At 36.1% G+C, this 25,165-nt stretch overlaps 1 protein-coding gene across 1 annotated transcript in view; it reads right to left on the bottom strand.

Annotated features, from left to right (window-relative positions):
• The window catches only part of GPATCH2 (G-patch domain containing 2), a 126,592-nt gene that overhangs the window by 86,450 nt on the left and 14,977 nt on the right, over positions 1–25,165 (bottom strand). Inside the window, exons 4-5 of the mRNA XM_059835611.1 lie at positions 18,784–18,966; positions 17,579–17,658 (exon numbers count right to left, since the gene is read on the bottom strand). Of these exons, the coding sequence (XP_059691594.1) occupies positions 17,579–17,658; positions 18,784–18,966 (263 nt within the window). The remainder of the gene's footprint in view (positions 1–17,578; positions 17,659–18,783; positions 18,967–25,165) is intronic.

Here is a 25,165-nt window from a genome sequence, read left to right as displayed (position 1 = left end):
TGTTGCCTGCGAGCTGGTACTTTATGCAGTGCCTCTCTCAGCACTTGCCTCTGCTAACATGCATATGTCCACTGAGTCCTAAGGAACACTGCACAAATTTTCTGTGGTTTCTGGAATTCATACATCTAAACCAGGTAGAAGGAAGCTTAACTGGTCAAGTCTGACAATTCAGACAGAATGCCAGGGATGGGAAGAAAGCACAGCACCTCGCTAGAAACACAGGTGATACTTACACCACAGCACAAAGCATCAGGCTCCTAGAAATGAAAGCCTCAAGCAATAAGATTTGACACAGCTGTTCTTCCCTGTCTTACAGGAGAAATGTTTTATGATTTTAATTGTTTTTAGTAAATCTAAACAATACTTATTAAATAAAATACCTAAGCACAGAGAATTACTTTGTGTTTGTTTTTGGCAACACAGACTATCATCTGAGTAACACATCAGCAAGAACAGCCTTTTCTTTTACCATACCCCCATTTTAAAATTCCTTTATTTAATAAATATCCATCTTTCTGCTACATGCTCTACATCAAAGATCTTCCCCTGCTCTTCTCAAAGCCCATGCACTATAAACCCTATTCTGCGTCACCGATTTTAAATTTAATCTATAAAAGTCATTTTACATATACTACAAATAACAATACATGCCCTAGTTTGAATATTAAAGTTGTAATTCAATTTCAAGGTTCTTCTGACAGTATTGCAGTATCACTCCTTTTTCCAAGATGCTGCTTGAATCCTTTTCAGTAAATTCATGAACTACCACAAATCAACAGCTTACAAGCAGATATACTGCATCAAGAACTTCACTAGCACTTATTGCTATCCATTCAAACATTACTGAGAAGTTGGTCCTATAGTATAATAGAGATCAACAAAAAATAGATAAAATTAATAAAAAAAGTTACATGATTCCATGTTCATAATCCATACCCTATGCATATTCTTTACAACTTGCTATGTATTTTCTTCTTGCATTCCTATCAAATGGAGGGGAGGGTATTATTAGCTATTAGACAGAGAGATAAGAAAACCCACAGTCATGTAAATCCAGATTTACAGAGTGTAAACTCCACCCAAGTCTCTGCTCCTTAGATTTTATTAGCTTTAATTGCTCAGAGATAACTAACTAATAGACAATACTAGGCTCAGACTGGATGAAATTTAGCCTCTATGAATCTGGATTACAGTCTCAAAAAAGACTCTTTCCTCAGTAAAGCATGAGATTGTATCAATATAGTCACTGCTGTAAAATTCTATAATATACAATCACAGGAGGTATAGTGAGCATATTTACTGAAACTCTATAGTTTTCTACACTGAAGAGAAATGATAGCTTTTTAAAAAGTTAACCACTGCACTTGGAAATTTATTTACTTTCTCCTTGTTAGGAAGGAAACCAGTACCATAGAAGCAATATGCTTTGCTTTCTTAAAGTATGATTAGTATTAGTAAGCCATGTACATTACATATTGGTGTTATCCAGGCACACAAGAGGTTTTGTACCAGTTATGTACTCAGTTTTCAGTTCTAATTTTACCTTCTCCAAGGCATTTTTTTTGAAGCAAATAGTTTGTGTAAGTAACCTTAGCAACAGACAAATAAAAAACCACACTTTTGAACACAATTCTCCGCCCCCCCCCCCCCCCCCCCCCCATTTTCTCAAGTTTCTCTTTGTACTGCTGTAAGCATCTACATATATAAAACCAAACCAAGGCTATCTACCCTGTATTGGGCACAGCTGGCAGGGGTTTGGCAGCTGGAGCAGGGGCTGCAGGAGTGACCTGTGTACAAGGAGGTCAGGGGCTGCTCTGTGCCAGTCACAGTTGGTACCAGTTGTCTCCGTGATGAACAAAACAGACCCATCATGCACCAAAATGGAACCCGAGGAGTCCCTGGTGCCTATGCAAAAGAATATTTAGGAATGGGAGGTAAATACCAGAAGACGACACACACAGGAGGATACAGAAGGGAGATGCCAGAGAAGGACAAATGCTAAACAGAGGAGACCCAAGAGCTGATACTGGGACAGGAGAGATGCACAAACAGGCACAACTAAGAAACAAGACAGACTGGCAGGGCAGACAGTACAGCAGGACAACTGCTGAAGCGAATGAGCCACCCAAGCAAGGGCTGGAGACAAGAGTGAGGAGGAGGTATGACCTCATAGGGACTGCAGCTGGTGCAGCAACCTGTGCCAGAGCAATTTGGTAAGAAACAAGGAGCAGTGAAAGAAGAGGAACCGCAACACACTGACTCCCATCTCCTGTGCCTCCCATCACCCCACCAAAGGGACTGAGTGTAATGTGCAGTGAGGGGACTGGAGACCAAAAAGTGGAGAGGAGAGGTGTCTGGAGGGAAGGCGAGGTAGGCTTGTGTAAGTGTTTGTTTTCATTTTTCAACACCAGAATCAGTAATTGAAAGATTGTTAAATGGCAATAAATTAACTGATTGACATTCCCTGACTTGAAGCTGTATTTTGGCCCATGACACACCCCTAAGCAGGAAAGCTGCCAGCCTTAAAAATAGGTAGGTTTATCCTGGGACCATAGTACTTAATAAATATACACGTATACTTAATAAATATACACATATACTTAATACTATATCCTTTATGCTAATCCAGAGCTTTATTCCTGTAAAGACAGTTTACTATTATACTGTTTGTTCCACAAAAGTAATTGTTCTACTCGTGCTTTCACAAAATCATTTTTTAGCTTGATTTTCTGAGAAAAAGGAGACCTGCACAATTACCTGCAACTTTTGACCTCCTACCACTGCCTCGCTAGCTTTTAAGCCCATTAGCAAATTTCAGCTGGCTCTAAGAGGAGAGATGTCTTAAAAATGAGTTTGCATTTGTGACACTGAATGTGCAGAGACACCCAAATCAGTGCCCTCATTCCAGCAAGAAATCAACACGAACTCAGCCAGCTCACACGTGGAGCCTGGAACAGTTCACATCATACGCTGCCCCTTTTCAAACTGGCAGTTAGGAGGATTGTATGCACGTATGCAGGTTTAAAGAGATATGAAAAGGGATCTGTGGGTATCATCGGGAACAGAGAAAAGACTGAAGTCAGCAAAAAGGGAAGGGGGAGCTAAGGTTACTGCAGCTAAGGGATTTTGTAAAGTGGCAGTAGAAAGAAGTCCTTCAGAAGCTAGAGTTCTTTGTGATGTTCAAGAAGAATTTTATTTGCTAACTTCATTTTATATATTGTCAACATGCAAACAGGCATTTTGTTCAACCTTCAACCTGTTGAAAATCAATGTTCAAAGTCTGCTATGTAAAATCTAACACAGTAAACATATGCACTTCAGTTTCTGGAAGTCTTAGAAGTAGCACCCATTTTTCCATCCCACAAACCCAAGTCAGTACTTCCCAATGTAAACAAAAATACATATGGAATTCAGAGACATCCACAGCCAGGAGAGCACACCAATTGATTAATACCTGGCCAGAACATCACTTGGCAGGAGGAAAAAAAACCCAAAAACAAAACACACAAAGATCACAAGCAAAGGACAGGTATAATTCATAGTTCTTAGGTCAACCTGCTTCACTTGGAAGAGGTTAAACAAACTACAACAAAGCACACAGCAAAACACTGGGACAATCTCAACGGGGTTCTCCACAGTCTCGACCTTCCACAACCTACCATCCTGCTGCATATGACAAAAACCTCACAGTAACACCTGCCAAAAGAAAACTATCTAACCTCATTTGACAGCTTTCAAATCAGCCATTGCTGCACAGTAGGTAAGACCTTGCCAAACTCTCAGGAGATCCTTGGCCAGGTGTAATTGGCACTGAGAGAATTAATGAGGATTCCAGGTCTGGATTATCACTTTTGCGAGAGAAGGCTTAAAGTGCCTGGGATTTGCCAGCCTTCCCCAAATTGTTCTTCAGAGACAAGTTCTTAAGTGTATAGGTGCTGCTGCTCAAACAACAATAAGCAATACTTTTTTTTAATCAGGCCACACAACATCTAGATACTAAGCAACATTGGACACGCGGATCAAAAGGACTGATCTATACAAAGCACACAGCCTTGTAAACTTTAAGAAGAACGATGTACAAACCTAGACAAGAACCACTAGCTTCCTCAGAATACTCAGAGTCAGAAAACTTGTGTTAAGGAAAGCACACAAAGCTTTAAAAAGTCTGCTCAGAGAATTTGTGCCAGGCATTTTGCCAAAGGATAGATCATTAATGGTTTCAATGATCTCCCCTTGGAGAGGGGGCTGCCAAGACAAATCCTCTTAGTTATACTAGAAATGTTAAGTGAGGTCAAAAAGTCCCACCTCTCCCCAGCTGTGGGCACTTCACCAGTTTGATAATTTTGATAAAGAAATAAATGAATGCTTTAGGTGTTTATGTTTAATTAGTCTGATGCCAGCAGAGTTTCTAATAACCAGTATTATACTTGAGTTTGTGTCTGCTTTGATTAGCTCTCTTAACAGCCGACCAGCTCTGTCACCCTACTGGAATAATCTATTTTGCGCAAGTCAAGGCCATTTGAGACCTCTGGGCTATGTGTACGCTGACAGCATGGCTGGCCACTTTCAGCTCCTCCAGCAAGACAGTTAAATAAAGGGGACACCAGATGTACCTGAATCTCCAGGCAGTTTTCTGTCTCCCTTTAGGTTAAGGTAGACAAGAGAGCCTATTTATTTTCTTCTGAAGGCGAATAAACAGTTGCACTTAGAAAGCGCACTTAGTTGCGCTTTGAAAGCTGCAGACAGCATAGTGGACAATACCTCAAGGATATTATTTACCTTCCAAAGCAAAGTGTCTCAACATTCACCTGTTCGCTAAACATTTCTTTGCACAGGAGGCAAGAATTTATCTCCTTTAAGAATAATACTTCAACAGTTTATCTTCATCGCAACAAAGGCATAACTGAAAATTGAATGGTATCATTATAACATTTAGTATCCTATCAAAATAGCTAGCCACAATGAGACCTGAGAGCTATTGATTCAAACACATTCTTCACAGTGCAATGTTCCCATTTCAATTATTTTAAGATTAAGTTTCTCTGCCTTACTAATTTAACGAAAGAACTGTAGAAGAAACACACCCAAAAGAAACCCAGAATTTATGAACATAAAAAACTACAACAACATTAACTGAAACGACACAATTTTCTCTCAAAGAACCAGTAACAAACAGTACATCAATAGTCCGCAATAGTCTTAGATAATTTTGGTAGCATTTTAGTGAAAGCTCTCTTTGAAATTCAAGTATTTCCTACTCTCATCATCACTACATAGTAAACTGGCAGACTACAGATATAATGGATGCAATCTATCACAATACAGTAGTTTCATATTATTAACCTAGCATTAAAAGAACACTACATGATTAAGGACCTACTTCTCCAAGGTCCCACAACCTCTCAATACATCACCACAACTAAAAGCAGGTAGTCATATTGAAGCTTTCTGTGTTCATGAGGCATTTTGGCTCTGCTGCACTCTGAAGACTGCTCAACAGCTCTGACCATACCACCCACAGTAGTAACCCCCCCTGAAATAAGCAAAGCATGTAGAAATCTCCCTCCACAGAAGAAAAAGCAAAATAATCCCCCTGACCAAACACTTGAAAAAACACTCAAACAGATCGCTTTTTAGAAAGCGCCTTTCCCCACCCTGTAACGTCTAAAACAAAGAGAATATTATAAGAGAACATCTGGACAACCACTGGAGTTTACTACTAATGAGTTATATTGACCCTGCTTATATTTTGTCATTTTGTGTTGCTTTACTGTACACACATCAACTTTTTTTTGTAGAAATCATGCTCACGATAGGACAGTCTTCTGATTTTGAAGCAAACACATCTGCAATGAAAAGACATGAGAATTCCATTCCACGCAACATACGCACTCACTTCCTGAAATAAAGAATCATGGCAAACAGTAAAGTCTAAGGAAGGATAGTACAATGAAGTACTGAGAAAATTATGTTTTCAAGTTAGAAAGATTTCACACAAAGTTAAAATGATCAAGTTTTTCTAAGATGACAAATGTTACTCCTCCGAGTTAATTTACAGCCTTGCATCAGTTTACGCCATGAAATATTCAGTATACCAACTACACTTACTGATGCATTGCTAGCTTCTTTCCTCATACGCACTTCTTCCAAGCACGGAAGAATGTAGTAAAAATAGAGTTACTCTTTCTATGGACCACACATCCTCAGGCTGTTGGTTGCAAATGCTCCTTGCAAATGCTCCTTTCAAAGGTAATTTCTTTCTGGATCTTGCCAATTATTAGTACTAGTTAGGTGATCTCCACTGCCCCATGGCAGTGACAAATACATATTTAAAGAAATTAAAACAGACAATATATGTATAACAATTTGCTAAATAACAAAACGAGCATACACAATACCTCTGTCAGGCAGAGTAAGCTACCATAGAATTAGAGGAACAGCCTTTCTCACATAGGCTGTAGTCCTACGGAGTACATACCTCAGGATAAGAGTCCTAAGGGGACTCAGGACGGATTTGTATAATTGCTGGAAACTCAGCTTTGTTGCAAGTGGTTTTGACTATTTTTGTAACACACACTGTTATAATTGAAAATAGAGTAGTACTAGGTAGTACTGATTTTGACAGTTTAAAGAGGGAATCTTTAGGAAATTCTTCAAGAGTAAGTTGGGTAAATACATGCATTATGATATATGTACACCTTAATAATTACTCTGAGTATTAGATTTGTATTTGTACACAATTACAGCAAGGCCTAACAAATGTGTAAAAATCATACTTCCATATAAAAATAAGAAATTAACTCAGAGAGAGAGACATGAACATATTGACACTATTTTTAGATGAGCAGGTAAGACCTGTAATTAAAGCCTGATCTTTGCCTAAGAAAACATCTGTTTTCTTCACTGTGTAATTAGTAAAATTAATGAATTCCAATTCATCCACACAAATGATCTTTTTAACTGTGAAATCAATCACTTTAAAACCCAAGATGCTTTTGGCTACACAAATGTACCAATAAGTGATACTGTCGATCAGGTTCAAATTATGAATGTAATTTTCTCCACAGTTATGTCTGAAACATTTTCCAACCCTCTCCCTCTATTCTGCCAACGTTGACATTTATAATATAAACGAGAGAGATTTGTGCGTTAAGAAATCTGTTACGGCTACATTCTAGATTAAGCTTCTCATACATAATTCTTGTCAGAAAACTGACTAAAAGATCCCAGTAACTGGATCAGAACAGGAAATTGCTTATTGGTAGATTTTTTAAAAATTAAGACTATCCCTCTCTGACACATTTTATTATATACAGAGCAGGAAACTGCTGAACAGTGAACACAATTTCACAACGCAGATTAGCAGATCAATCACTAGGGAAAGTGATGAAAAATTTCTTTTAAAATATTTTCTTCTTAAAAAAAGTGTTACTTTTAAGAATGTGAAACAAGAGATGACCACACTTGCAGAGGTTAGCATTGGTAATTACAGGCACAGCAAATAATGGGAAACATACAGTATGCTTTCGTGATCTCCAGTATTATCATTGTCTTGCTGCTATAAAGGGTCAACAGAAGGAGGTTTCCATCATACCCTGTATGGTCATAGCTAGATTCTAATTCAAAAGGGCAATTCTGATTGTCCATACTAAAAATCTTTGGCCAAAACCTATGTATTTGCTCATTTGCTGTAACTGTTTCAATCTTCCTCTTTGAATCAGGGAGATGTGCAGGAGAAAACCAGCTAACAATTTCATAAGTACTTGTTTTATGAATCTGGCCCTCAGTCAAGAAGTTGCAGTGAAAAGTCTTTTAATCACCTTCTGATCAGAATTTACTGGATTGTATCTAAGTTCAAGGGTATTAAAATGTGCAAAGGAGACTATGAAAAAATGGCTAGGTTATAGATTTTAACTTCTTAACTAGAAAATTGACTCAAAATAGATTTTCTAATTTACAATGAATCAAAAGAAAAAAACATTAGACCATAGCAAAAGTGGCACAAATGTATCAAAAAGCAAATGAATAAACATTTGAAAAGATTTATTATTAGAAATTGTAATAAATTTTGGAAAGATGAATCGATTTTAGTTAAAAGGTATAACTGACAATTTATTGGGCGGGAAGATGCATTATTTTCCAATTGTTATCCACCTACAGTAAAACTGATTTGTGTCCCATTGTATTTTATGGAAAAGGAGAGAGCAACTTTCAGTGATTTAGATTAAATGTATTAATCATAACCAGGCACTGTGAACTATATATCTACTATTAAAGAAGATTTTTGACATTTAATTCTGTAGCAATATTTTGGCTCTGTACCACTCTTCCTAAATCCAATTCCTGCTACAGTTGGCAGATTTCTCCCTTTTAATTTTATGGGCCTTAAAGTAGCATTTAACCACCCATGCGGTAAATAATGCAGGATTAGAAATATTTAGTGTTTTGTTTCCCTTTGAAGAGTACTAATCCATCAAGCCCCAAATATTTTTAAAACATTTTCCACGTTCTAGTAATATTTAATATAAGATTCAGTAAAACATCCTATGTAAATGTAGTTGTTTTCCTGAAAGAAAAAGTCACATTAAACCCTAAAGAAAATATGCATATACATCACTGATGCAGGGGAATTCATTTTATAAAAGATATCAGTTTGTGTACAAAGAAAACTTTAATAAATCCTTCAGAGTTTTTAAATATTATATATGATGCTACTATTACATAGTTTATTCTCGAAAATCTGACAAAATATAGTTAAGTGTTCTGTTCTCCTGAACAAGGGATAACAATATATTTTAAAATATTTATGCCCAGCTTAACACTGAAATGCTAGCTTTTATTTATGCAAAAAACCCCTCGTTTTTATGCATTCTCTTCCTATCTTTCACTTAAGTGCTATATTTTACTGCATGGGAAAGCTGCCTTATGGTAACTTCTAACAGGCAATGTTCTTAAAGTTATTCTAGGTACTGCAAACTGTCTTAAATTGCCTTAGATCTATCTCAATGATTAGATTCCAGATTTAAAAAACCTCAAAAGAACAAAAAAGAGAGAAAGTGGTATGGCAACAAAAACCTCAATCACCATATGCATGCTTTCTTTTTCAAAGCGTAACAGCATGACATAAAACAGGAAAAAGGTTTTTTTCTCCAGTTTGACTATATTCTATAGAGAATTAAATTGCAATCTCCTGTAAACATATTGTATCTATCTGTTTAGGTCTTGGTATAATAAGCCTTTTAGAATTAAGCAATCCAACAGGAGGGGGGTCAGGGAGATGGGGAAATGGGGCACATTTTATCTAATGCTCTTGAGAGTGAATTTTACAAGTGTTTAAAAAAAAAACATCTCTAGCAGGACAGTTGTAACAGAGTTTGCCCATCAGCTAGCAGTAAGAAAATAGACTGAAAATATCCTCTGAACTGAGTATAAGTTTCTTCCTTGACCTTTAAAACCATAATCTGCAGGAGTGCTAAATCAAGGCTGAGAAACAACAGAATAAGAAAGTTTTGTCATACTTGTGCATGCAGGTTTTAAAATCCACCTGTCAAATGAGGAACTACCTTTCTCTAGTGAGAAAAGGAAAAGCAAACCACAACAAAAACCAGCTCATCAGAAGCAAGTAAGAGTTTGATGAATCAAATTGCAAGGGGCTGAGTGGAACAGATTTTGAACAGTTATCAAAACTGTTGGACTGAAAGGGTTCACGTGAACAGTGAATGGTTTATGCTTCACTTGGAAAAGAAACTAGAAAAGCAGCTACTGTGTCCTAACTGAAGGGACAGTAACTAAAAGGCAAGGATCAACAGTCTCTCGAACCACACCAATTCAGTTGGAAGTGCTGATATCAATAAACCTTTTCTTGTTGCCCTGTTTATTCTGATATAGGATATATAATTCAGTAATTGGACAAATGGTTTAAGTACACACAAAACAAGTATCACTATGCTTTTGGAAATATCATACCAACATTATTTGTAGGGTTTTCCACAACATCAAGAGACCACTAAACACAGGAGCTTCCAATTTTCCTGTGACTTACCTCACAACCCAGAGCTTTATTAATTTACTGATTACCTTCAGGAAATGCCCTTTCCATTCTAGGATTGCTTATTACCATTTATTCAAAGTTAGCATTGCAGTCTCTGATATTGGATAAACGTAGTAAGAAAGTATTCACTTCTGCAACTTACTCAATTTGAAGATCTCTCAAACACATTAAACAAAGCCTAGAGTTCTGTAAAGAAAAGGGTCTTTTCTGCATTCAGTTACACATTTACTTGCTGTAAATACCACATGATAACTATCACAACAGGCAGTCCCTGAGAAATTTTGAGTACTTCTATTAGATATCTAAAGTGCCATTATGAAAGTTGTTTTTCCTATGGATGGCCATCACATGAAATGCAACTGAAATAACAGCTGGACTATTTTCAAGTTGTTCCATCTATTGGTAGCCCTCATTTTCCCACACCACCTCTTCTAGGCAAAAAGACGAAGTTTCCTATGGAGTGGAAAACCTACTCATGTGAATAGGTTATTATGGTTTGAATTAGCAAGAAACTTTCAGCAGTTTAGGAGTTGTATAGTCTTGTGCATGCTTTCAGTTTAAAATGCTAAACAATGTGTTAGCTGAAATCACTGTCACGATTTACTTGACATTTATGATCTTACTACAGCATAAATGAGATGTTGCTTATCAGCTAAGCCACGGTATCTGTGCATGTGTTCCTTGCCTATTACACATAAGATTTTCTGTCCTCAGCCTTAAATGATCAACTCCCCCATACAGTTCAATACAAGGAAAAACAACTTATAACTTGACACTGGATACAAGATGTTGTTGTTTTACCATTAATTCTTCAAAACGCTGCTATTGAGGCTTTAAGTTTTCTAGAAAAGACACGACTGAGTGAAATTTTTGCAGAAAAGATATTAAAACCAATTACATTTAAAGACAAATTCTTTCCATTAGAATTGCACTAAAACATAAAACATCAAAGAATCAATATGGATTTAGGAAGTCAAAACAAGCACATTCCAAATGTCTGCAGAAGAAACATTTCATGCAGCCAGACACCAGAAAGGGGGATTTCTTTGTGATAAGCAGCAGAAAACAAGAGGAATAATTATGTTGCCTCATATTCTGAAGTCAGAGGTTTTTAAAATCATTATCATCTGTAAGGAGTGCTGTAAAACTGTATTAAATGTGTTTTCAAGACCAACACTAACTGAAGAATAAAAGGGGTATCATTATGCTATTTGCCCTGGTTTAAAAGTTAACTTCAGCGTAATTGTAGATGACTATCATTTGAGTGGTTGGGTTAAGGTGAATTACAAGGAATACTGCTCAGACTAACAGTTCATAGCACTTGTCACCATGAATAAACCACAAGATGCATTTAAAAAATAAGCAGCACATTTGGCATTTCTGAGACTAATGCTGGAGGGCACCTATTTCGCTGGAGCAGGATGCTGTTTTTGACACTATACTTGAAGTAAGAGCCCAAGAAAAGAGACTTAAGTCACCACATTCACTTTAGCTAGACAGAAGTTAGTCTTTGATATTTTAAAGGCATGCTTTGATTGTCACAGCAGGTGGAATATACCAAGAAAAACCATTACCAGCTCTACTGAAAACAGATTATCTGTTTTCAATAGTTACACCGATGAGGTATCTTCATTTTGTTGATAAAGTACAATTGTTACCTCTACAAGCTACTAATTGCCTGATGCATTTAAACTATTTTTTTCTTCATAGGCATACATTTTGTAAGAATGAAACTAGGACACAATTCAAGACTATACACTCTAATTTACAATATAAGCAATACAGAAGAAAATAAAACAAACATGCTCACCTTCACCCGTTAGTGCCCTTACAACTATTACAAACCAGCTGAGGATTTCTCTATTTTAATTGTGGCATAGGGGTTTTACACTTAGGTAACAGAACTAAAACAAAAATGACCAATCTTAGATTTGTTGAAATTAAACATTTGGTACTTGAGTTATTCCTTTTGGCTAATGAACCGCAGCTTTGAATAGGGCAGAAATGCTGTGGTATTATTTGTGCCTGTTCACTGTTTTGATGACACCAAGATGATCATAGATTTTCATTAGACAATTAAAAGTGACACAAAAATCACTGTCGGTTAAAACAAGCATCAGTCGTAAGGCAGACTTTATTAAACCACTCAGATCTCATAAAGGATAGGTAGAATTCAAAATACTTTGTAACAATGACAACTATACTGGCAAAACTGATCTACTAATTCTAGTGCTCTGCTTTGAATGGTCACAATATTTAACTGTGCCTTAAGTATGGGTACAACCGTTGGTACTACCAGTGATGGGAATAACTTGGAGAAATACTGACCTACTATGATTATAATTCTTTTGATGAGTTAAGTATGCTAAGCTATTACTAAAGTCACTAAGAAGCTTCTACTCTTTCATCAGGTGCTTACCATGGCAGGTGGAACAAATTATATTAAGCTTGCATCAGTATAAGTGAAAGCTTTAGCAAAAATGCACTTGAAAATTAATTCGTGGAAAAAAGATCCTCTTACTATGCAAAACACATAGCAGGTGTAAGAACAGTAAGCAGTTCTCCAAAGAATATTAGATACATGACGTTAAGAACAGCACAGATGAAGTCAGCATCATCCCCAATATTTACATCCCATTTTTGAAACCTACATTGTTTATAACAGGGTTTTGAAAACTGACAGCAGCTTTTTTCTTTCCTTTTGTTTTCTCATAAAGTAAATTTCCACAGAGTGTGACATAGAGACTATCACTCCAAATGAAAAAAGTCATTAACTGAAGAAAAGAATTAAAACCCCACAGATAAGTTGTTTCATGCACTTAACCGAAACTGAATTGTGTTCTATCTGACTGTATGCCACACATCCACTATAAAAGAATACTCCACAACACCAAATCAACTTTAACTGGAGAAGTGGTGTTTTTCCAAAAGTTGCAGAGCATCCATAAAGAGGCTTCTGACCAATACCGTAAAAACAACGCCCAACTTATTCTTTAAGGAAACATTCCTTAGATCTGTAAAAAGGTTTCTTACGTAATACCATTTCACTGAATGTTCAAAATATTTTGACAAGAAAAAATTCCTGAAAATGCCTGGCTGTTTCTTTGGTTAGAAAGAACTTAGAAGCAGAAATGTTTGATTTGATTTTACATTTTGAAAGCAGTTAACAAGAAGCATAAGTGCTTAATACATGTTTTCTCCTCACATCAATATAGTAGTAGTTATCTGACAATTTTTTGAGAAAAGCTCTTTTATCTTGGAACTTTTGAAAAAGAGTCACAGGATTTGACAGAAATACCCAGACACCTTCAGATAACAGAGGTCTGAAATGTAGTTTTCATTCTTTAGATACTTTTTGAATATTTACAAGTATGTATAGCCAAGCTCAAAAATACAGCTGTGCAAAAGAAAAAACAATCCTAGGAGTGCAAGACTTAAAATAGGCTGTCTTTAATAAAATGAAATCAAAACCCATGACATAAAGGTGATGGATGGAAAAATTCGCAGAGTCAAGAGAAAGCATCATTTTTATTGGTCATTTTTTTTGCACTTTAGCCCAGTGAAATCACTTCCCAGCTTCCAGCTCTGACAGGGTATCCAGGCAGTAAGAGCAACACATAAGAGTCCTCAAACAAAACCCTATAGTGTCTCTCCCTGTATCAGGGAAGGAACTGTACCTAGAACCACACAGGGAACAGCTAAGACAGCAGCACTGATTTTTAAAACTTCACTTATTTGTATGGAGGAGTTGTGAATAAGAGCGAAATTTTTCAGTCATTAAGTACTAAGTTGGACAAAACATTCTGAAAGAAACGAGAGTAGTCATATTTTCACTAACTATAATTATTAACTCTTGTTTTTTTTAATTAGGGCTTCCCTGATTTCCCCAGGAATCCACCTGAGAAAAATATAGTGGCTTAATCATTGAAGGTAGAGTTCATCTAGTATTCTACATCATAGAAATGAACCTTCACATTTCTAATGCATTTAAAAATGTTAGATTTCTGATTTTATTCTGCTAAATAGCAAAGTTTCATGTCTAATTTGTTGGAAAGGACAGAGATATAGCACTAGATAAATGGCATGCAAGTCCATAAACACATACAGAAAAAAGACTGGATGAAAAAAGCATTCCTTCTAAGAAATCAGTGTTTCATTCATAGAACACTACTTCTAAGTTGTAGAACTGTTGCCTAACATAAAAGAATGTGGGGGTTGGGAATAGTTAATCAGGTCATATGTAACTGCAGAATTCAACCCAGCACAGTAAGATTCCACGTAATATACCTTATTAAAAGAGTACATTAAATACTGGTATGGTATGAAAGCACATGTATCATGTTTCTGATTAGAATTTACAAAGTTCCTGCTAGCAACTTGACACAGGTGGGATCAAAAGCATAGTGTATTAGAAAAGCCACATGTTTTTCTATTTCTTTTCAAATAAAGTTCTGTTACAAATAATGCTGCCACAAAACAAAGCAATGAAGACATGAAATGCCAGCATTATAACTGTATGCCAAAATAGATGCCTGACAAACCACTGAATTATGGATTCCATAAAAAATGTGCCTATCTTAAGTAAATTGGACAATCCAAAGGATATAAGACAGTTGTGATTAATATTTTTTTCATTTTCTTGCTCAGCTTTTTCAGTTGTCATCTGCTGTACAACAACTCATTCAACTTGCACATTGGATTAGGCAAGGATTTTCATAGTATTTGCATGCTAGGTTTTTACTTCTCTCTTGCTTGTCCAGCGTTGTACGATCATTAGAAAAGGGGTTTGACTCAAAGGCAGTATGCTTGACACCGTGAGTTTGTTCAAATTAAGCAACTCGTCAATGAAATGCAGGAAGAGCATCTGCAAAGAATCTGAGTGCCAGCTGTGGCTACTTCAAATTAAAGTTCACTAACCAGTCCATAAACAGCAGCATTCTTCCTCTGATTCTCAGCTCCCACTGCTTCTAGAAACCATGGTATGAAAATGACTTGAGCTAGCAGTTTCCTTGGTATATAACAAGTAATAATCACACTTTTAGCCTGATGTTTCTCTTACAAGAAAACACCCAAACAGTTGGGCATTAACCATTTTTTGACAGAGGATGACGATATATCAAGGTATTATCATAGCTATTCGTTCTGCCTTCCCTAAACCAGTAATCTCTTAAAAGCTTTGCTAGCTGCTATAATTGTGAACCTTCAACTAAACCTTTCCAAAAAAGTTTAAACACACATTGACTGCATGCAAAGGGCTAAGTATATGCTCATATTCCCTAGATACAAACTACACATCCTTAGACTGAATACAATGTGCGTCTTTTAGGTAACATATTTCAGTAGGAAACTCCATTTTCCACTTTGTCTCCCTTTAAAATCTGTGTAAAAAGTAGTGATAAAGACATCAGACTCCTCGCTGTTAAAAAAGAAAGAATTAAGTCACACCACAAGTCTGTTTAATGAGTTGAGTCTGCAGTGTTCTTTCCTCAGGATATTAATCTTTCTAAAAGCATTCTTGCTCTTCTTTGCTGTTACCATCTAATAGCAGTAATTACTTCTTGTTCTCTGTTATCAGATGTCACAGGTATTAAATGATTTCTTTTTTGTCACTGGATTGGAGTATCTAAAAAAGATTTTCTTTAAGAAGCAATCACTGACAAAAGGAAGCACATGAGCTCTGGCTTATATAGCTACATTTGCAAAGACGGATGCAGCAGATGTGCCCACAAACATAAACAGTCATTAAGAAGGTCAGAAAACTCTGCATCTGAAGAGCCAACTGCACATCCATTCTATATATGCACTCCTGCCTAAACATAGTGGCTGAGAAGGTACATTCACATGTCAACCTTATTTCACAACACTATGTAAATGATATATTTAATAACTGGAGGTAACTGAATTATCAGTCTTTAGTAGATCGGCTTGCATTTTTGTTATAAAGGGAACTACGATACCATCTTTATATATGAGATAACATGACTGGAAGACAAAATGGGATCCTAAGGACAATCCAGAAAGCGTAGCAGAAAATAAACATTAGGATTTTTTATTATATATACGCATTCACAGTATATCTTCATCAACTGAAATTTAATCACCTTTTTACAATTTAGAGGAAAAGGCAGTTTTTAGGGTAGTTAAGCCATGTATCATCAATACCATGAAGCTAACCTATCAGTTATAATAGCTCCTATAAAATACCAGAGTGAAATTGCAATAAGCCTAGAAAATGGGCTACAAATCCCAGATATGCTCAAGCAATCACTGAACCAAAAATAAAAATAGGTAGATAGGAAACCAAGAACTACATAGCATTCATCTAATTCACGACCACTAACAGCAGAGATCACAGGCCAGGTTTTAAAGCACTTTATTCAGCTCCAAATGGCAATTACTGGACAGGGACTTCAATTATAAAAACCTTTCCTCTTCAAAACGAGTTAATTTTTAACAGTTCCTTTCTATTGTCTCCACATATAATAGTTCTTACATTTCTCAGAAGCACCTTATTTTGTTTAGGCAAATTAAAATTTGAAAACATTTAATGTTCTCAAATAATAAAGAATATCGACATTGCAGTATTTATCATGCTGCGATATGTTTATTACTTGCTGATAAAGAGTCTCCCACATTCTCCTTCTCCTCCAAACACTATCATAATAAGAAAGGAATAGACTGCACTACAATGAATACATTTTAACATTTTAATTTAAAAAGTCAAGTATCTCTTCTCCTCATGCCCTCCTCCAAAGAACAAATTCTTGAAAATTCATTACACTTATTTTAGAAAAAAGCTATGGGAAAATCCAATTATTAGATTGGTCAAAAATCCAAGGACAGTTTGATTTTTTCCTTCACTTAAAAACATTACTCCTAGAGCCGAAGGCACTAAAAAAACTCAAACATCTCTCATTTGTTGTCACAGCCTTAGAAGAGACTCAGTCCAAAGGAATGCATGATGTCTCTGACAGGTGCATTGCTATCTTGCTTTAAATTTTTTCTATATACCCTTTCCCCGACCACACAGAAGTCAACCAAACAAAAGAGAATAAGGACAGATTTTTCAAAGCAGACTTTTGGGAAAGAAAAAAAAAATATCAGAATTGTACCACAATCCATCCTAGAATGCTTTCAGTATCAGAAGAACTTCAAATAACTTTGGGTTGATTTTCATTGTAAGAGGAGAGAAACATGTTTTCGTAGACACAAGATATATACAGAAAATGTTAAATAATGCCTTCCCCCAGCCTCTTCTTTCACTCAGTTCAAAATAAGTACTGAGAAACAGTCTCAGATCATTTCTGCCATTCAAGCACACATAAATATTCCATTACAACAGAATTGCAGTGGAAAGAATCTAACTATTAAAAAAGCAAAGAAACGGTATCAGGCAGCAGTGGTACTATAGTCTTAACATTCCATTACCTATCTACAACATTAGGAAACAAGCATGAGGGGTATACGCTTTTTTAAAAAAACCTCTAAGAACAGTGCACATTAGCTTACGATAATAAAAGCACCTACCAATGCATTCTGGTTTCCTGAAGCCTTTTTTATGTTTCTTGCTGGCATTCCATGAAGATGACTAAATCTACCCTGGAAACCTACAAAGAAGGAGTACAAATTGATTTAAGAATATTTCCTATAGCGTATAACCAATAAAATTCACCATTACATACCAATCTATTAATCTGACTTCAGTCAAACCAAAACATTTTAACATTGTTTCCACCAGTACAATGTTTGACAAAGAGCACAGAATGGGAAAAGTGAGAGAAAGTCTAAGTTGTCATGAAAATGAACATTACTGTAGCTATTCTTACTGCCATCCTGGTTCTATGCATAGTTGGCTGCATAAGCAGAGCATACTGAACTGTAGTAGGAAAGTGATTTTTGCATCATTTACAACTTCATTAGTACTAGAAAATGTTAAGTCTGATGAATATGCAGAGACCAAGTCCTCAGAAACAATTCCAAGCATCTAGAAAATAAGCCTCACAAAAGAATTCAATGCATTCAGTGTGCAGAGTAGTTTAAAAGTGATGTGACCATTGCTCACATAAAAAAAGATCTGTATTTGAATGTGAAAGGAGATCCTTGTGACAGAGAGAAGGTACAACAAAGTTATCTGGCAGCAAGCTGAGGTCTGACAACTTCAGTCTTAAGAGTGGGTTCCTAGCTGTAAATGCAATCAAACACTAGTACAACTTACCATTGGATACACTGGATTCACAGTTGTCTAAAGTATTTTAAAAGAAGAAAAAAAAAAGGATATTTTCTAAGTTACAATCTCAATCCTTGCTCTAAAGGAACCCTTCCCTCTTCTCCACAAACAATATGGCACAACCATAAAGCAAAGCAGATGGTCACACTAGTCTTTCCAGCCTTTGAATTAATGAACTTCTGTAGAATTCTAATTATCACAGAAGCTAGGAAATGGAATATGAAGTTTCCCTTCAAATAACACTTAATTCTCAGTGCAAACATCGAGACAATAGATAAAAGAGTAGGCTATCAAAATGAGCCAAGTTTTACACTTTCTGACTTTTCTAATCATTGCCTTATAATTACTTCTCTCTAATGATACCTTAAAAACGAAATAGTTCAAAGGAAACAAACTGGTAACTCCAAAATCTGGTCAACATTTTACATATTTTGTATAATCCACAGACATCTTTCTACTGTACCCAAGTGATTCTACAGTTTGCATTTGCTTGATTGCTACTTACCTCTCCTCCCTGAACAGGACATAAGAGGGAAAGTACCGGTTAATATACTTTCAAAGACTGGATCAGGCAATTCTTTCTCCAGTTCTGCAGAGTCGTCTTGTTCCCACCACGGAATGACACCCGTAATTCCACATGCTCCACCAGATTCATTTTCATGAAACCAATCACTCTGCTCATCATCACCTGTGTAAGGGCAGTATCCCCCCCAAGCCCCCCAAAAAAGAGGGAGGAGCAGAAAAGATAAAAATCAGACATTACTATCACTCTAACAGGACTTCTTTCTTTTGCTTTATAGCTGCATAACAATTACTCATACATAGCAGTTCTATTTGGAAAATGTTTCTCAATAGCGTGACAAGTATTGCCATCAATGAAACCAAATAAAATGTAATGTTTTAAAACCAATTTCAATAGTGAAAAACAATAATAAACTAGTTAATCCTTTGGCAATAACTGCAGGGAAATCCATTTACATTACTGCACTTTACATATTAACAAAAAACAAGCCTTAATCTCCTGCAGGGAATTAAAAGGTATAAAACTGTGAAACTAGTTCTTTGCAGCTGATAATGGTATATAATTAGCTTAATTTCATGATTTGTATGGCTAGTAAAAGGGGAAAACAATCACGAACAGATGTGACTAAATGAAGTTAATCTGATTAAGTTCATTTAGAAATAAGTTTTGAAAAAGTTGATTTTAAATGAAAACTGACAGTATCATGTGATTGAGAATTATATTGCGCTATACCACAAAGCTGGTCATTTTTACTGACAATATTTATAGATGTAGTACTTAAAAATCTGGAATTAAAGTCAAAAGTAAGACAAAACTGAAAATCTGATCTTAAACTTTGCTTATAAACACACTGGCAACTAAAAATAAATTGCTATGTTTGTTTTAAGACATGTTCTTTTATACAAACCAGGTAGTTTACTGAAGGTCAGAAAATATCTTTGTAAGACATGGCAAGATTCCTTTCTTACACCCAAAAACTAGATTTCAAAGGATGTGCTGTGTATTTTAATTCTACTTCAAAGTATCCAAATGATGCCTCACTATTTCTGCATCTAAATTATTTGTTCGGCATTTCAATTTTTAATTAGGCAGGACTAAGCAAAACACAAATGCAAGATTTATTAGACACAATTTTCAAGAACAAAAAGCATTCATGTAAAATTTCATTGCCAGTGAACCTCACAATGGGAAAATACAAATAATGAAAACCCAAGCCACAGTTTGAGGAAAACTAAGATTGAACACACTTCCTCCAAATAAACTGTTGCAATCAAAAGAAAATTTCAGGACCAAGCACAAGTGGAAATGGCTGTAAACATTCATCAGGACAAGTAATTCAAGAAAATATAGAATAATTAAGGCCCCTCACTGATCAACTGCAGATAAAATGTGATCCTTACATCTTTAATGATCACTACTATCAGCAAAATTAGCAGAGACTAGAGAACAGGAACTTTTAGATGGAGGAAGGGGAAAACAGAGGTGGAAAGATACATAGGTCCAAATAAGATTTAAGTTCCTTTGCATTCCTGGCACATTTCAGATTACTCTCCTTATTTATTCTAATCCTCATTTATAGCTATGACATTTCACAAAGGCATTTACCCTTAATTCTACCCTCATTTTGTTACAGCCAGGTATGGTTTCTTTGGAGGATGTTGAAGAGTAGTGAACAGAGACAGTGGTGGTGGTAGAGGAAGAATCGCACTTTTTCATTAGATCAATCTGTGGTTCAGAATTAAGTTTGAACTCCTCTGTTTAGACTTTCCAAACTCTTAAGTAGATAAACTTAGTCTGAATATTTTGTCATAGGGTGAGAGATCTAGATACCTTACTAATAAGAAATACTATCAGGAACTCGAAGTCTTGTTACACATAATTCAGCTATGAAATTAAGTAGAGAATTCTGAAATTGGGTTTTACCATCAGCTCAAGGACAGAAGTCTATAAGAGGTATGCAATGTAGTCTTGGAAGAAAGACCTAGAATTTAAGACTGGGGTGGTGGACTGTGAGATAAGGCAAATAGTGGCTATGGAAGGAAACTGGTATCTTTGCTATATGCGAACAACGGTTCTTTGGGAAAAATACAAAATTACTTTTTCTTTTTGTGCAATACAAATATTAGTATGTTAAGCAACTATCCATTAAGACATCTCACCTGTTATATTGTTAGACTCTTCCCTAAGCACTTATCTTGCGTACTGCCAACAGCAGAATAAAGGATCTGAACGTTGTAGGCTTTTCCCATGTAACAGCAGAATCCAGGTATACCTGGTTTTTAGCTTCCTCATCTGTGCACTCTAAACAACTCTGAATCCTTTGAATATTTTCAATCATATTATCACCTTAAGGTGAGCATAAACCTATTACTACTGTTCTTATGCAGGTGAGAGCACCCACAGGCATTTTGTTTACCAGTTGCTCCACCCTGAAGAGATGCCATTTTCAAAAGGAGTCAGGGAAGACCACTGCATTTAATCAATTCTCAACCTCATATATATAGGCAATATAACACAGAGGCCTCCCTGCTCAAGAGTTTGGTAACCAAATACTTGGATTTTATCCTACTTAATTTGCCGCTCTCAAAAGGCAACACAGTATCCATAGCAAACATGAACTTACGAGAATTAAAAATTCAAAGCAGCATTTTTGACTTCAAAATATTTCAAAAGATTCACTACACTGTCCTTTCCTCTTAGGGCTGCTGAACCTCTATTCAGCAGACCACAGCAAATTACCATATTCTTCCAAGCTACAGGAAAGGTAAAACCACCTCCCGGTCTCCAAAAACTGATATCTGAGCCCATGCATTCTCCTAGCCACATATTTAAAATACAACAAACTTGTTTGTGGGTAATGCTAAGGCTTCAAGAAATTACTTCAAAGCAATTTACATTCAGTTATAACTGTACGGATCAGTAAAAAAAAGAAAAAAATCAATTTAAGGCTCAGAAATGTCAACTTCAATTCTAAAATTTCAAAGCACTTCTGTTCCTGGCTTTATTTATTTATTTTTAAGCTTTCCCTGCCCCCCCCCAATTACTGTTTCCCCAATTTTCACTTCTGTATTATTGAGTCTACATACTTATCTGATTACCACTCCTTCATGTTAAATCAATTGCCTTCCCCTTTAAGTAGTTTAGAAAATTATTTATGTAGGCTTCTTATGGTTTCTCTGTGGACACAGACCCCATTTGTATCACCATCAGTTTTATGTTCAGAACAGCTTCATCTGAATCTTATTTTAGCTAAAGCAGCACAGGTTTATAACAGACTTTCCACTGCGCACAAATGGAGTTTTCCCCCTCTTCCTAGTTTTATTTCAAAATGGCCAGACTACCCTCCATTAACAGTCACATATGGTATGTGTGCGCCTGTCTGTAACAACCACAACCTACTTTGAGAGGCTACCATGAAGAGAGTTCGGCGTCAGTGTCCTGTAAACACCACTTGATACTGTGCTGCTCCATTATCCACCAACTTGCACAGAGGGCAATAGCACATGGACTGTAAAATACCCTTGGATGCTAGTCTCATTTCCATGACCAGTGTACCTCTTTCTAGTTAAAAAGAATCAACACTACTAACAGCTGTAATAATCATTTAGAGACATCAGAAGATTAACTAACATACATACAAGGAGTTTCAGGAAAGCAGAAGCTTAAGTTACCCATCCACAGAAGCACATTGCATCTTGCTCTTTGTGCTCTACTGAGCCACCTTGGCAAAAGGGACAGCAGGACACCATTCAAACACCATTCAACTTAAGCAGCTACCTCTTCTGATTCAAGCTTGAAAACCTCACGCGAAGGCCTCCTCCCACCCTTCCATTCAATGTAATATCACACCCTGCTCTTGAGTAGGACGACTGTACAGGTGTGCTGTTAATAAACTGGACCAAGGATATCACGTGATCTCAGCTTTATGTTCACCTCTACCACTGTGATCCACATGCAATATTTAGGATTTCAACTATTCAGGTCGTATACAACGACTTCATGTTATTTCTTTTTCACCTGCAAAGACTATAAACTAATTAGCCACAATAGTTCAAAACTGGTGTGATTACACTTAGCATTGCACATTCCATTTCTTTTATATATGGAGAACAACAGGATTTTCAAGTCACAGCAATTTTCTTTTATCACAGCAATTGATGGCAATTAAAATATATCTAGCCATTAACTCACTACTACCCCCAATTACAGCTACACCTGGTTTTCTTGAATCAAATTATAAAAGTTAAACTCTTCCGAGAGTCTGTGCACAGAAGAGTACAGTTACTGTGGTGGAATTTACTTCCATTTGCTTTCTGAAACAATTTTTGAAAATATTAAAAGTTGCAAGGTCAGGCATTCCAAAGTTCAGAACTAAATATTCAACGATTTAACTGACTGGCTAACTGCTCAAAGAAATTGCTGCTTGAGATCACTTTCTTTTCTAGAATGTCTGTCCCATAGGATGAATATGCTTTGGGAATTAATTAGGGTTTTATAAAGAGTATTTGTCTGCAATAAATGAGATATGGTTCTTAATCTCAGAGACACAAAATGAACAAATTTTGCCCTGGAGAACAGGATCCTCTTGTCCTCTGCTACCCAAACTTCTGAATGATGGCAGGCACATCATTTAAACCAAGTATTTCACCAGGCAGCATTAATCAATCTCTGGTTCTCCACTTCACTTAGCGGAAACCTGAAGTCAGAAGCGCAGAAAATTTGAACTACAAATGGGGTCAAGATGCTGATATTCTGAACATATATCCTGGAGGAGGGACACTGGGAAGACAGGAATCAATCTAGCTTTTAAAAACGGACAACAATATCAGCCAGTTCTTCCCTTAATACATTTTCATCCTGTCCTCTTCCAGCTTTGTTTCTCTCACCTAGACTTTTCCTTCGCTTTTATAAGATTTATTTTCTCCTTCCTTCATTCTTTTCAATTTTATAGATGTGTCTCAGCTCAGCTATAAATTAATTTGCAGAGATAAAAGAGCCTCATCTGACTTCATAAAAGGAGTACAAAGATAAAACTTACTAGCATTTTCTTTGAGGGGGAATAAGTATTACTAGAAAATAAACAATTTTCGTTTTGCAATAGGATCTCTGACAAGGATCACAGAAAAGTCTTCACAAAACCAAAGCTATAATGGAGATCTAAAAAAGTCTGAGATCCAGTGTGAAGCTAATGGTCTTCTGATCATACCCACAAAACAATTAGTTCAATGTAGAGATTAAAAAAATAATGTTTTGTCCTGTCAATATTCTTCTCAAGTTTAATTACTGTTGTTCTTTCTATTTATATTTCAGAATACTATTTCAGGTCTAATGCTTTCTGCTTGAAAATTACTATCAAACTGAATCAAGGTTCAAAAATTAAACAGGCAAAAATAAGAATTACAGCTCTATAGTAAAAAGCCAACACTAAAAAAGGTAACACCACACCAGTGAAAGAACACTGTTGTTCACCAATCCCTCCCCTTTTCTCCTCCCACAAAATATGTAAGAAAAACAGAAAGTAACTGAGACATTTTCAACTGTATTATTCAAAGATTTAAATAATTTAGTTCAGGATTTAAGAACAAAAATATTGATACATCAGAAGGATACTTCAAAAATGTATGTAATTATGAAATGCACTAGGTCACGTTACATGCAAATATAGAGGACAAAAGTTTTAAAAATTGCAAGTCACAAGAGAAATTCATATAGGGAAGTTAAGATGCATCAAAAAGATTTGCTTTACATTGAAATACTTTTCATCTGAAGTTAAAAGATCGACCTAAACTTTCAAAGAGCCTAAATTCTGCAAAAAAGCGATGTGTTAGCACAACTGAAAACAGACACTCAGACTGGGAGGTACAGTTTATGTAGCACAAGTTACTGGTGAGCAAGGAAGGTAACACCTCTGTTCTAAGTCTGAAAAATCATGCCCTTATTGCAACATTAAAATACAAAATAAAAACAGAGACTGAATTATACATTAGAGAAAGGAAAAAAATCCCAAACATCCCTTTAACCTAGATCTGTGGAATGGGCCAGGATTTGTTTTCTTGCACACACTCAAGTAGTCTGTGGCAAACTGCATAAGAAAATAATCTCCATTAACATCAACTTAGAATCGCCAACAGAAAAGCAAGCCTTAATCACCCGAGAGACTATTTTTGCCTCATTTTTGTATACTAAGACAGCGATTTCCTAGTCCGTGAGCTGGGCACTAAGATGCTGCTAGCATAACACTGGTAAAGGTGTTGCACTTAAACATGGCAATAAACACTAAAGCTGAAAACACCCACAATCTTACACTTCAATCCTCAATAGTTTTATCACATAAGAACATGTGAGAACATTACGCATACTAAAG

Source organism: Gavia stellata, chromosome 2 (genome assembly GCF_030936135.1).
Source record: "Gavia stellata isolate bGavSte3 chromosome 2, bGavSte3.hap2, whole genome shotgun sequence".
In the NCBI taxonomy this organism is placed as follows: domain Eukaryota; kingdom Metazoa; phylum Chordata; class Aves; order Gaviiformes; family Gaviidae; genus Gavia; species Gavia stellata.
The sequence above is the reverse complement of the archived record's forward strand: the minus strand, read 5'-3'. Positions and strand labels throughout refer to the sequence as shown.